This window comes from Lissotriton vulgaris, unplaced genomic scaffold (genome assembly GCF_964263255.1).
Source record: "Lissotriton vulgaris unplaced genomic scaffold, aLisVul1.2 SCAFFOLD_1763, whole genome shotgun sequence".
Taxonomy (NCBI): Eukaryota; Metazoa; Chordata; class Amphibia; order Caudata; family Salamandridae; genus Lissotriton; species Lissotriton vulgaris.
Window position 1 is genome coordinate 54,736 of NW_028248454.1, and position 13,779 is coordinate 68,514.

Below are 13,779 nucleotides of genomic sequence, written 5' to 3' on the forward strand. Positions count from 1 at the left end.
TACAGGAACTAAGGTTGCTAGAATGAAGTATGTGGTCGATGTAAGAACCACCCACACTGCCTGGTGGTCCATTCATTACAGGGTTCACAGGGTCCCTGCCATCAGTGGGCCGGGGAAGTTTGCCCAATTTTAGGTGGGTTTCCTGATGCAGACTCCTGTCATGATATACAACACCGGGCCCACTCATCGTTCAGTTTTGACAAAAGTGCATCCACTGCTCCTTCTCGTTTCCATTTTAAAACATTAGACAATGCGACAATGCAGTATTTCAAAAGCAGATGTAACTTCAAAGAGCACATTTCGATAATACATTTTTATTAGTAGACTATAGCAATCTTAAGAGACATTGCTTAGCTCCATACACACTGTGACCCTAATTCCATCACAGTCTCAGTCTCTGTCTGTCTGTCTCTCTCTCTCTCTCTCTCTCAGTGAGTCAGTCTCTCTCTCTCAGTCAGTCAGTCTCTCTCTCTCTCTGTCATTCAGTCTCTCTCAGTCAGTCAGTGTCTCTCAGTCAGTCTGTCAGTCAGTCTGTCAGTCTCTCTCTCTCTCTGTCAGTCAGTCAGTCAGTCAGTCTCTCTCTCTCTCTGTCAGTCTTACTATCTGTCTCTTTCTGTCCATCTCTTTCTCTCTCTCTTTCAGTCAGTTTCTCAGCCAGTCAGACTCTCAGCCAGTCAGTATTCAGTCTCTGAGTCAGTCAGTCTCTACTCTCTCGCCACTCTTATCGCTCGCTCTCCATTCTCTCTCTCAACTCTGTCCACTCTATCTCCACTGTCTCTCTCTCCACTCTCTATCCACTGTCTTTCTCTCCACTGTCTCTCTCTCCACTGTCTCTCTCTCCATTTTCTCTCTCTCTATTCTCTCTCTCTCCACTCTCTCTCTCCTCACTCTCTCTCCTCACTCTCTCTCCTCACTCTCTCTCCTCTCTCTCCTCACTCTCTCTTTTGCACTCTCCACTCTCTCTTCTCTCTCTCTCTCTCCAATCTCTTTACTCTCTCCACTCTCTCTCTCCACTCTCATTCTCCACTCTCTCTCCACTATCTCTCTCCACTTTCTCTCTCTCGACTGTCTCTCTACACTTTCTCTCTCTCCACTCTCTCTTTCTCCACTGTCTATCTCCACTCTCTCTCTACACTCTCTCTCTCCACTGTCTCTCGCTCACTCTCTCCACTGTCTCTCCACGCTCTCTCCACTCTCTCTCTCCACTGTCTCTCTCCACTCTCTCTCCACTTTCTTTCTCTCCACTTTCTCTCTCTCCACTCTCTCTACTCTCTCTCCCTCTTTTCCACTCTCTCTCCACTCTCTCTACTCTCTCTCTCCACTCTCTCTCCCTCGTTTCCACTCTCTCTCCACTCTCTCTCTCTCCAATCTCTTTACTCTCTCCAGTCTCTCTCTCTCCACTGTCTCTCTCCACTGTCTCTCTCCATTTTCTCTCTCTACACTCTCTCTCTACTCTCTCTCCACTCTCTCTCCACTGTCTCTCGCTCACTCTCTCCACTGTCTCTCCACGCTCTCTCCACTCTCTCTCTCTCCACTGTCTATCTCCACTCTCTCTCTCTCTACTCTCTCTCCACTGTCTCTCTCCACTGTCCCTCCCCACTGTCTCTCTCCACTCTCTCTCCACTGTCTCTCTCTACCCTCTCCACACTCTCCACACTCTCCCTCCACTCTCTTTACTCTCTCTCTCTCTCTCTCTCCACTCTCTCTCCACTGTCTCCCTCCACTCTCTCTCCCCACTCTCTCTCTCCGCCCTCTCTCTCCCCACTCTCTCTTCACCCTCTCTCTCTACACTCTCTCTCCACTCGCTCTCTCCACTCTCTCTCTCTCTCTCCACTCTCCACTCTCTCTCCCACTCCACTCTCGCCCACTCTCTTTCACAAAGTAGTGTGCATTGCCATGGGCATCCGCAGAAATGTTTCCGGGTGTGGGGGGGAGGCACATTTTTTACTTCATCACCATCTGCCTTGCACCTTTCTCTATCCCCCGGCCTGCACCCTTCTCGCCCTCCCCCTTGCACCCTTTTCTACCTTGCACCATTCTCCCCTCTGCCTTGTACCATTCTCCCCTCTGCCTTGCACCCCTTCTCCCCTCTGCCTTGCACCCTTCTCCCCTCTGCCTTGCACCCTTCTCCCCTCTGCCATGCACCCTTCTTCCCTCTGCCCTGCACCCTTCTCCCCTTTGCCTTGCACCCTTCTCCCCTCTGCCTTGCACCCTTCTCCCCTCTGCCTTGCACCCTTCTACTCTCTGACTTGCACCCTTCTCCCCTCTGCCTTGCACCCTTCTCCCTTCTGCCTTGCACCCTTACCCCCTCTGCCTTGCACCCTTCTCCTCTCTGCCTTGCACCCTTCTCCCCTCTGCCATGTGCCGTTCTACTCTCTGACTTGCACCCTTCTCCCCTCTGCCTTGCACCTTTCTCCCCTCTGCCTTGCACCCTACTCCCCTCTGCCTTTCACCCTTCTTCTCTCTGCCTTTCACCCTTCTTCTCTCTGCCTTTCACCCTTCTTCTCTCTGCCTTGCACCCTTCTCCCTTGCACCCATGTCCCCTCGCCTTGCACCTTTCTTCTCTCTGCTCTCTCTCTCAGTTATGAGGCTGATGATTGCGAGGACCCGCGCTTCTGAGCCTGAGGAGCCCTTGGATTCGCCAGGGTCAATCCAGACTAAGGCTTGACTTGTGGATTCACTGAAGAGTAAAGTCCAGTTGGGTCTTCAGAGTATCCAGAATTACCACCTATAAAATGAATTCACATATAATTAATTTTAAATTCGATTCTATGTATATTTGACAGCCATCCTGAAAATGTGACTGACATATACTCATTGTCCATTTGACCCCAGAGCACGTTGACGTTTTGACTGCGCAGTCCATGTCACATGAGGGGCAGCACAAGTCTCTGTGGCCCCTCCTGTAGTTACCCGGGACACTTTTAATATGGCGTCCAGCGGTAAAAACTGCCCTTTTATAGGAGCAATGGTGTGCCTCATGTGCAGCTTAACTGAGACAGAGGCCCCCCTGATCCACTACTGGACGCAGAGTAGAGTTCACCTGCTTTAACTCGGCCCCCACCCCATCCTCTTTTCGGCCTGGCACCTCTGACTGAAGAGAAACATGTATGGTGATACTTTGTTTCTCTTCAGTCAGAGGGAGGGGGCGAGGGGCTCGGAGCAGGCTGCAGACAGCCTACACCTGCTTTAAAGGGAGAGAGGCTGGCTTCAGCGCAAGCCTCTCTCACAGCTCTCAGAAGAGCTGAGGGGGGGTGGGGGGGGGGGGGGGGGGGGCTGGCCCCCTTCATTTACCGGAGAGTGGGGCGACCTGCGGGGGCTTTTGTTACGCCCCTGGTGGCTGGTGCTACTGTTGTGAACCATGCCTGCCTCGCTGGAGGAGTGTTTACAGGGACGTGGGTGTGTGACAGGCGCATACTTACTATAAATACACATAACCAGTATCCAACTCCTCCCACCGCGCACTCTGGTGTCGGCGCAGCCTGCGACGGCTCGGGTGCACTGGGGGGCTTTCTGTACCGACCACTTTCTTACTAACAAACATTTAAAAAACAGAAAAGCTCAGTGTGACCATGGAAGAAGACCTTTATTTTAGCTCGGATCCCGCCTGCGCGCGCGCTTGACCATGACCACTGTCTGCGGATCAGCCACACTGAAAATCTCCGGGAGCCGTGAGCGCCCCCAAATGTCCCCCCCTACACATCAGTACTTTTTTTTATCCGTTTGTCAGCACGGCCCAATGCTCCAGCACAAAGAGGCGCATTTCACCCCGGAGAAGGGCTACATATGGTCACCTCATTAAGGCTGCGGATGCTCTTGTTTAACTACGTTACGGGCGTCCCCGTCCGTCTTCCATCCGTGCCGTCTCGAGGGTACTTATGAATTGCGAGGTCCCTTTAAACTGCTCAGCTATGGAAGCACGCGCACTCACTGAACGTCTGGAGAACGGGAATGGCGCCTGCAATTCGGGGACACTCCCTAAAAGTACACTGTCTGCCCCGACAGGTGAGTCAATGCCTCGACCCGCCCCCCGCAGCTCTGAGACCTTCGGGTAAAGTCCGCGCTTTATAAGAATGCATTAAATAAATTAAATAAATAAATAAAAGCAAACCTATCACACACAGCATGCGAACACATCCTGCACTGTGGTCTTCCGATTCACCAACATGTCACGGGTAGCGGAAGAGACATCACACCTCCCTCTTGGCCATGTTGGCTTCACGGAAAAGCCATCTTTCTGCAGTAGAAATAAAGTAAATTTATAAATACATAACGACATACAGAGGGTATGCATGTATACAGAAGATAATATATTGAGATTCACATTGTATTTTATAAACGAAGACATTCAAGTGTTGCTATACTTAAAGCTAATTTACTTGAGAATTTTTAACAATTATTTTTAGAATTTTTCTATATTTTAATAATGAAGCAATTGTAGACAAAATAGTTATGATAATATTTACATATTGTGATAAATAAAACAGAGACCCATAAGCATCTAATCAAATATCTTCTATGAAAAATATGCAGTGACCTATATATATGTGAAGCATAGAACAATGTATATATAGCTATAAGTAATATGTTAGGCAGATCTAAAGAATATATATATATATAAGTGGAAAACATAATTAGTAGACATCTGTACAATGAAATACACATATCTAGATACATATAGTCAAATTAAATGTTTATATACACAGGGATATGCTGTAAATTTACGTTTGAGTATGGTGGTTATGTAGTAAAGAACCTACCCCTGAGTAGTCTTCTGAAGAAAAGATTGTTATCCATGGATCTTGTGTTTGGGGGTAAAGAGTTCCATAGTGTTGGTGCTTGAACAGAGAAGGTTGTGCCGCCTGTGGTTTTTTCATGTATGGTTGTATTTTGAGGTGAGGCACCAATCTGTAGCAGATTTTTCTGTGTTTAGTGTATTTGATGATTTTATTCCTGATGAAAAGTGGTCCTGTCCCATGTATCGCTTGGTGGGCGATACAAAGCAGCTTAAAGGTGATCTTCAGGTAACCAATAACCAATGTCTTGGCAGGGGAAATGTGAACCTGTGGCTTTACATATAAGAGTTCTGAATCCGTTGTAGTCTTTTCATAGTAGATAAAGATGATCCGTGGTAGAGACTATTGGAGTAATCGAGTACAAGAGATAGTAGACTAGCCTGGACCTTGTGTGGAAATCCCAGGTGGGGGAAGACGTGTCACATAGTTTTCATGGTAATGAAGCTTGATTTTGCTGATTTGTCCACTTGGGCATTCATTGATAAATTGGAGTCCATAGTAATTCCAAGGTTACTTAGGCAATCAGTACCCTAAATCCAATAATATCCTAGCCCTAAGAATCAATCAAAACCCACACCTATCAGCCAATCCGAACTCTAACCCTAAGCCGAAAATAAACCCTAGCCCTAAGAACAAATCTGAACCCCAGACCTAGCAGCCAATGAGAACTCTAGCCCTAGGAACCAATCCAAACCCCAGATTTATTAGCCAATAGAAACCCTAGCCCTGGGAACCAATCCGAACCCCAGACTTATTAGCCAATAGAAACCCCAGCCCTGGAAACCAATTGGAGCACAGATGGAAAGAAAATCATTAAGAAACATATGTAAGGGCATGTGACTTTAAGCATAGGCCGATGGGCATGGGCAGGGTCCTGCTCATGAAGTCTGAATCGACTTGGACACAGACGGGCTCAATCCACACTTTTCAGATCTTGTTCAACCCTGCAACTAAGGCTCAAATCCTAAGCAACTAAAAATACTGCTTTTTGCGCACTTTTACATAACACATTTTCTAGCTAAAAACGAATGCTACATACACTTTCCAAACACAGTTTGCAAATCCTCTTTTTACTGTACAACTTTGGTAAGATATAGTGTATATTTTCGCTCTTGCTTAAGGCACATTATTTTAGAAACTGCATTTTATCAGTGACATTAAGGATAAAAATGTGAACTATGGCCATTTCATATATGCTAAACACTAGGTAGCAGATTTACAAGCCCCTTGCGCCACTTTTGTGTCATTTTTAACATGGGAAAAACGACACAAAAGTGACGCAGGGGGCTTGTAAATCTGCCCCTAGTTGAGAAACTGTCCTTATATGATTCAATATGAAATGCTTGAACTACTGTGTATGATAGTTTTCACATATCTGACTCCTCCCTCACATGTTCTACTCTCATATAGTAATTTAACGATATGGCTTTACTTGCCCCAAATGAAAGGATACCACAAAGTTTAGCCCGAACACCTCAATATCCCATTGGGTACAATACCCCATACATCGGACCGACTGATACAGCTCTGTGGACGGAAATAAAATGTACTGTTTGTTGTAGGGGTGGGTGGGTCCTTGTGGTGTGACGACAGGAGGTGTGAGGAAGATGGGGGGACAGGGGGTTGATAAGGTGCTAACAATGAAGCTGAGGTACATTAACGGCTGAATGCGAAGTCGACCAATTGGGACGGGCGAGCAACTCCCTGCTGCGCCCCTCGGAATATTGGCGGCCTGGGCCCAGCTCACCCAAGGCCAGCCTTGGCAGTGCACTCGTATGTTACATCATCGTTCTGACAGTTTGAGAATTATTGTCCTACCTGTGTCTGTGTGCTTCAGACCCCATGAAGGTCATCTTGTGTGCGCGCGGGTGTCTGCAGGCCAAGACCCCCTGCGGCTGCGGACCACACAGCATGGTCTTAAAGAACAGACAGCTCCAAACTCTTTTCATGCCACACCTAAAAATGGCTGGAAACTCAACATTTTGGGTTACGTTAACTGGATAGACATCACATTTATCTGTTTCTTTTATAGATCATGAGTGGTCCGACAGTGTGAGAAAAACGCCGAAAGGAGTGACCCGATTGCACGCGGCGCTGGGGCTGGCAGCTGTTCTGCTCATCATTACTGCATGTCTCGTAGCATACATCATAGGTGAGTATCAAACACTTCAGTTAATTGTACCCCTCCCCCCCCCCAACACCAGTAAAGGGACAGTGTTAATGGAGGACGTGCGACACCTAGTGGCCATTACTGGCTCTGCATTCAATTTATTGGATGAAACTGTTTAATTAACATTGTGCCTGGACAGGATTTCCTGACTTATAAAGGAAATGGAGTCTTGTACGTTTTTTTGTTGTTGACATGACGTTAAAGTAATGACAACACGCACATTTAGTGCCTCGCTCCCCCAAAAAGAAAGCATAATGGCATACTGTCCGCTCAGCCCAAAGAAATCCTACCTTGAATATTAACGAATTTATGCACCTTGCTCGGAGTGCAAATCCATCCGCACGACATTTGTTGCTCCTTTGGTGAGGATAGTAAATATATTTGCACCATGGCAAACGTGAATTAACAGCACTTAGTTGTATTTGTGTAAGATAATCCAAAACATATATTTCAGTTTTTGAATTTGAAAATTGTTACTTTGTGAGAGGCAACATCAATTTGGTTTAATTTTTCTTATTGCAAGAGCGACACAAGAGTACACAAGCACTTTACCATATCCTTGAAAGGTAACTTTTGGGTCGAAGCTCCCTTGTGTAAATGCATTACTAATTTTAAATGATTTAAAAGCAGTAACTGTTTCATTTGTTTTCACAACCCCCTTTCTCCATTCATGTTTTGTTGCAAAAATCTTTCCATGATATCAACAGGAGCCCCCCTTCAGTTTTTCAGTAGAAGTATGCCAATGATAGTGCAGTTGTAATCTGCACAGTGCTCGCGATACCTTCTGCCCAATTCCCTGCCTCCATGCTTGTATTGCTGCGCATACTCGATGTCCTGTCATTAATTTCACACCAGACCAGGTGTACAGGCTCCAAATTCCAAAACATGCCCGAAGCCATATCGGTAGATGGAGTGCCCAGCACTGGCATGTGTAAATAAACTAGTTGTGGTAAAGTACCTCTAGGGCCAACCACTCAGTTGACCCACAAACTGCAGTGCTTTCACCACATAGTAACTTACAAAATTAGCAGAAGGACTTGAGAGTGGTGTGATTTAATCCCCCCTCACAGCCTGAGATGAACGCTGCCCATGTGCAGATAATGACCGTGACGCGCCTGTCAGAAGTGTTATGTCCTTCGAGACACGTTCTAGTGTCTCAACAGGCATAGCGTTGATAGTCACTCCCCTAGGGGAGTGGGCACACTTGCACTCCCACACGCATCCCTCACAGGCATCACGAGTGACGAGAGCCCGTGAATAAAAGGGCCCGGGTGCACGTGCTCGTGGCCAGTTAACCAGTATGCGTCATGTGCCTATGGCATTCATTTCAGTAGCATGTGGGCCCAGGGCCCACAACACAACAATGGTGACGAGGCGGTCCTAGCCCCGCGTGTTTTGCTGGTACTTGCTCTGTTCGTGGGAGGAAGAGTAGCCTACCCCAGCCACGCAGCTAAAACAACTGATACTGGAGCAGACAGATCGAGACACTGGATACGGACGGAGCTGTAATGATGTCAATGCAATAGTGCCCAGTGACCAAACTGGTCAGGCACTAGGACCGGCCCGAGCGAGGGACGAGGGCGGGCGGAAAGGGAGGAGCCGGGGATCAAGGGGTCAGTTAGCCGTTAGCCCTGTACAAAGAAGGAGCTGAATAAAGGAGCTGGTACCTTCAACCGTGTCTGCGTGCATTCTGTAGAAAGAGCAACACTACATCTGGCGACGAAGGTGTCCTGTCCCCACGCGTGCATGAAGAAGGCTAACTCGGCACCCAGCGGTTATTGACCCGCCTGGAGCTCGCCCCACGTCCGGAGGTTTGAGCGTGTTGCCCATAACGCCCACCGGGAGCCACCCCGGCGGCGGAAATACCGGAGCTCGCCTCATGCATGGAGGCATGAGCGCGTTACCCACAGCGCCCACCGAGAGCCCACCTCGGCGGTGGAAACAGCGGAGCCCGCCTCGTGTCAAGAGGCCGAAGCACACTGCCCAAAGTCCCCACCGGGAGCCCACCCCGGTGGTAGAAGCAAAAGAAAGCTGCCCTACCTGTTTGTGACTCCAGCGGTGGATCCTGGCTGCATGCGGTGAGTGAAAGCACCGATTAACTGTGTCCCCGGTGAAGAAAACAAGAAAAACGGCCGAAATCTCGCCAGAAACGAAATTTACCGTGCGGCCATCTTAGAGTCAGGCATCATTGGCCAATCCCCTGCGAGGGATCATCGGGGGCCATTTTGAAGTCAGGCAAAGAGCCTGAAACAGCAAACAAGCATTGGCGAGTGATAAACAAGCATTGGCAAATGTGACAGGACCAACAAACAAGCACTGGTGAGTGCAACGGAAGTAACAAACAAGCACTGGTGAGTGCAATAAAGACAGCAAACAAGCACTGGCGAGTGCAACAAAGTAACAATCAAGCACTGGCGAGTGCAACAGGAGTAACAAACAAGCACTGGCGAGTGCAACAGAACATAACAGAGAGTAAATTAGGCCTGTAAAAGCAGTCAGGAACCACAGGTGTACAATGCCCGACCCAGCCCCCACAAGCATGATGAGAGCCTCATTTCTGCGCCGCCCCGAGCCCCTCGTTCTTGAATCTGGCGGGAGCATGGGTCCACAATGGCAAGAATGGATAGAAGATTTTGAGGACTTCATGAAAGCATCCAAGATGACAGACCTCGAAGAGCAACTGTTTGCGCTCAAGAACCTGATTGGCAGGGAAGGTGGACGAATCATAAAAGAACTGCCAGAAGAGTCCTCTGATTCCTACGATAAAGTACGCGAAGCACTAGACCGCAAGTTCCTACACAAAAGGAACATCGACTTTGAGCCGTACACATTCAACCTGGCCGCACAAGAGAAAGGTGAACAAATGGGGGCGTTCGTAACACGTCTGAGACGATTGGCGAAGTACTGTGATTTTGACAAGTTTTCAACTGAAGACGCCCTGCGACTAAGAGTCATAGATGGTTGTCTCTCCGAACCACTGAGACGCAAATTGCTCAAGAGAAGCTACGCGTTGGAAGAGATCGTAGAGATGACGAGAGTAGATGAACAAGCTGATGAACATGTGAAGAAAATGGAAGCCGGGAAAGGTGAGAGACGGGAACAAGTATTCAGGATGCAGTCTCGACAAGTGCACGGACGATCCCCACCACAGGTGCGTTCCTCCAGATCCAAGAGACATCACCACCAGTCAAGCAAAGGACACAAAGATACGAGTCACACGAGGGGACGATCAGACAGACAACTCAAATGCTACAGATGTGGATACGACTTCCCGCATGCAGATGCATGCCCAGCACTAGGACAACAATGCCGGAAGTGTGGTAGAGACAACCACTTTGAAAGCATGTGTGAGGTAGTACCAAAGAGTGACCACAGGGGAAGGCACCGGCAACACCAGCCTTCAAACAGTCGTCATCATGTCAGAGCAGTCCAGGATAGACGAGACTCATCCACTGGGTCGTCACAATCCAGCTGCCATTCTTGCAGGACATGTCAATCTCGGCAGTCGTCATCAAGAGAATCCCGATCCCCATCACCCATCTCTCAAGACCGAAAGGAATATATTTATTGTGTAGCTGACCCTGATCGGCTGAAAGAGTACCAGCGGCTAGACATCAGAGTTGGCTCTCACCCCACCAAGTTCGTGCTAGATAGTGGGGCAACGCTAAACTACTTACCAGTAACCGAATACCAACGCATGAAACAACTGCCAAAGCTGGCTAATGCCCATGTACAAGTGTATACGTGGATGTCCAAGAAGCCACTAACGTGTCTTGGGAAGTTCGCGACCGAACTGTCATACCAAGATCGCACAATATCAGCCTACATCCATGTCATCGAGGGGCCTGAAGCAGACTGCCTCCTGAGCCTAGCCACTGCAGAACGATTGAAATTGGTGAACATCATATTCAGAGTCACTGACAAACCACCACTCATCCAGAAGTTCCCCAAGCTCTTTCAAGGCCTGGGAAAAATGAAGAACTGCCAAATAAAATTGCATATAAACGAACAAATCACACCGGTGGCACAACACCACCGAAAAATCCTGTTTCACCTGCAAGAAGCCGTGGAGAAGGAACTCCAAGACCTGCTAGAAGCCGATATCATCGAGAGAACAGATGGACCAACCCTATGGGTCTCCCCAGTCGTGGTAGTCCCAAAGAAAGGAGAAACCAGCCGAGTCCGTCTGTGTGTGGATATGAGAGCACCCAACACGGCAAGAGAGAGAGAGAGACATCCAGGCCCTCACATCAGTGACATGATCACTTCACTCAATGGAGCCAAGATCTTTTCAAAACTAGACCTCAATAAAGGATACCACCAACTAGAACTGCACGAAAGGTCAAGATACATCACAACATTCTCGACACACCTCGGATTATTCAGATATAAAAGACTAAGTTTCGGGGTGTCATCAGCAGCGGAAATATTCCAAGAGGCCATCAGGAGAACAATACATCACATTCCACATGTCCTAAACTATAGTGATGACATCCTCGTATATGGAGCAACGACTCAAGAACACAACGAATCACTAGATCAGGTCTGTCAGGCGCTGATGGAACCCAACCTCACACTCAACCAAAATAAGTGTGAATTTCACAAACCCACGCTAAAATTTTTCGGACACACATTCTCTGGAAGTGGCATGAAACCAGACCTAGAAAAGGTAGCAGCGCTAAACGACACACCAAGCTCGCAGGACGTAGGCGATGTACGATCATTCCTAGGCATGGCCAGCTACTGCTCCAGATATATACCTGACTACGCCACGCTAAGCTACCCGCTAAGGATGTTCACTAAACAAGGACAGCCCTTCCAGTGGTCCACTCAATGTGAAGGGGCCTTTCGAGAGATCAAGAGGACTGTAGAGTCAGCAAAAAACCTGGCTTACTTCAGTCCAAAAAAGAAGACGGAGATAACAGTGGATGCCAGTCCCGTAGGATTAGGAGCCATCCTCGCACAATACGATAGAGAAGAAGACCAACGACACATAGTAGCATACGCCAGCAGAAGTCTAACAGACACGGAGAGAGCATATTCACAGCCAGAAAAAGAAAGCCTGGCTGTTGTCTGGGCGTGTGAACACTTCCACATTTTCATCTTTGGAAAACATTTTACACTAGTGACTGACCACCAAGCCTGGACCACAATCTTTGGAAATAGAGCGATGGGGCCTGCGGCTCCAAGAATACACCTACACCATAATTCACAAGCCAGGAAAAGATGCAAACCCTGCAGACTACCTGTCCCGGCACCCCACCAGATCCAGCAAATCAGAACAATCAATCGCGGACGAATACATTCAATTCGTAGTAGATCAAGCGAGGCCTCCGGCTGTTCCACTGGAGGCCATTTGTGAAGCGAAGCAAACCGATGCCACCCTGCAAGAGGTGAAACATCTGATCCAAACTAACAGCTGGAGACACACGCAAAGCAGTGAACAAAACGACCAAGATATGGCGGCATTCAAACATGTCCGCGAGGAACTGTCGATAGCAGCAAATGGTCTCATCTTACGAGACACCAGAATAGTGATCCCATGACGACTCAGACAAGGGGTCATCAACCTAGCACATGAAGGACACCGGGGCATAGCAGACACAAAAAGAGCACTCCGTGAAAGAGTCTGGTTCCCAACACTAGACCTGATGGTGGAGACGACCCTGAAGGACTGCCCGCAATGTCAACTGCTGAGCCGTCCGGATCCTCCTGCACCACTACAAATGTCTCCCCTACCAGAGGGTGTCTGGCAACACATTGCCATTGACTTCTTTGGGCCAATCAAATCAGGCCAATACGTCCTGGTCACCATGGACGAATATTCCAGATTCCCCATCGCACACCTGTGTGCATCCACAAAAGCATTGAGTGCCATACCAATCCTAGAGGAGGTCTTTGCCGGATGGGGCATTCCCCTAGTGGTGAAGTCAGATAATGGGTCTCCATTCAACAGCCATGACTTTGCTGATTTTGCTCAGCACCTTAACTTCACACACCACAAGATCACACCATTATGGCCGCAGGCCAACGGAATGATCGAACGTTTCATGGCCACGATCAAGAAGGCCATTCAGCAAGCAGAACTCACCGGAAAGAGCCTTCAGGCAGCACTCAATGAGGTATTGCGAGCATACCGAAATACGCCTCACTCCACCACAGGCAAATGTCCTGCCACTCTCATGCTGGGATGCCCAGTGCGCACCAGAATACCAATGATGAATACGGCAGCGAACGAACATTATCCCGACTCTGACCATGAGGAGATCGCGGCCAGAGACAAAATAAAGAAGGAAAAGATGAAGGACTAAGCCGATGAGCGGCGTCATGCTACTCCCCCTCAAATACAAGAGGGAGACTGGGTGCTGGCACGACAAGAGCAGCACCGGAAGACTGACTGCAGATGCCATGAGGTTCCGCTGAAGCTGATACAACAAAAAGGAACTATGATCACTGCAGAGACTGACGGAAGAAGACTTACCAGGAACGTGACGTACTTCAAAAAGTGCGGACCCAATGTTAAAGAGCTACTGACTGAACCGAAGCTGGAGCAGAGAGAACCAGAGACGCTGCCAATTCACAGTCAGGCATTGATGGAGATTGCCGATGAGAGTGAGCGTGACAGTCCCGACCTCCAGTCACGCCCCAGACGTGTGATCACAAAACCGTCTCGCCTTATCGAAGAACTTTAAAGAAAGACAGTTTGCTGTGGTGTCTATATTTTTGTTTCTTTTATTCACAGAGGGGGGAGATGTAATGATGTCAATGCAATAGTGCCCAGTGACCAAACTGGTCAGGCACTAGGACGGGCCC

At 48.4% G+C, this 13,779-nt stretch overlaps 1 protein-coding gene across 1 annotated transcript in view; it reads left to right on the plus strand.

Annotated features, from left to right (window-relative positions):
• Positions 1-3,463: 3,463 nt before the first annotated feature.
• Positions 3,464-13,779, plus strand: part of LOC147664119 (C-type lectin domain family 2 member D-like) — a 68,048-nt gene continuing 57,732 nt past the window's right edge. The window contains exons 1-2 of the mRNA XM_086949978.1: positions 3,464-4,005; positions 6,829-6,948. Of these exons, the coding sequence (XP_086806104.1) occupies positions 3,879-4,005; positions 6,829-6,948 (247 nt within the window). The 5' untranslated portion in view covers positions 3,464-3,878. The remainder of the gene's footprint in view (positions 4,006-6,828; positions 6,949-13,779) is intronic.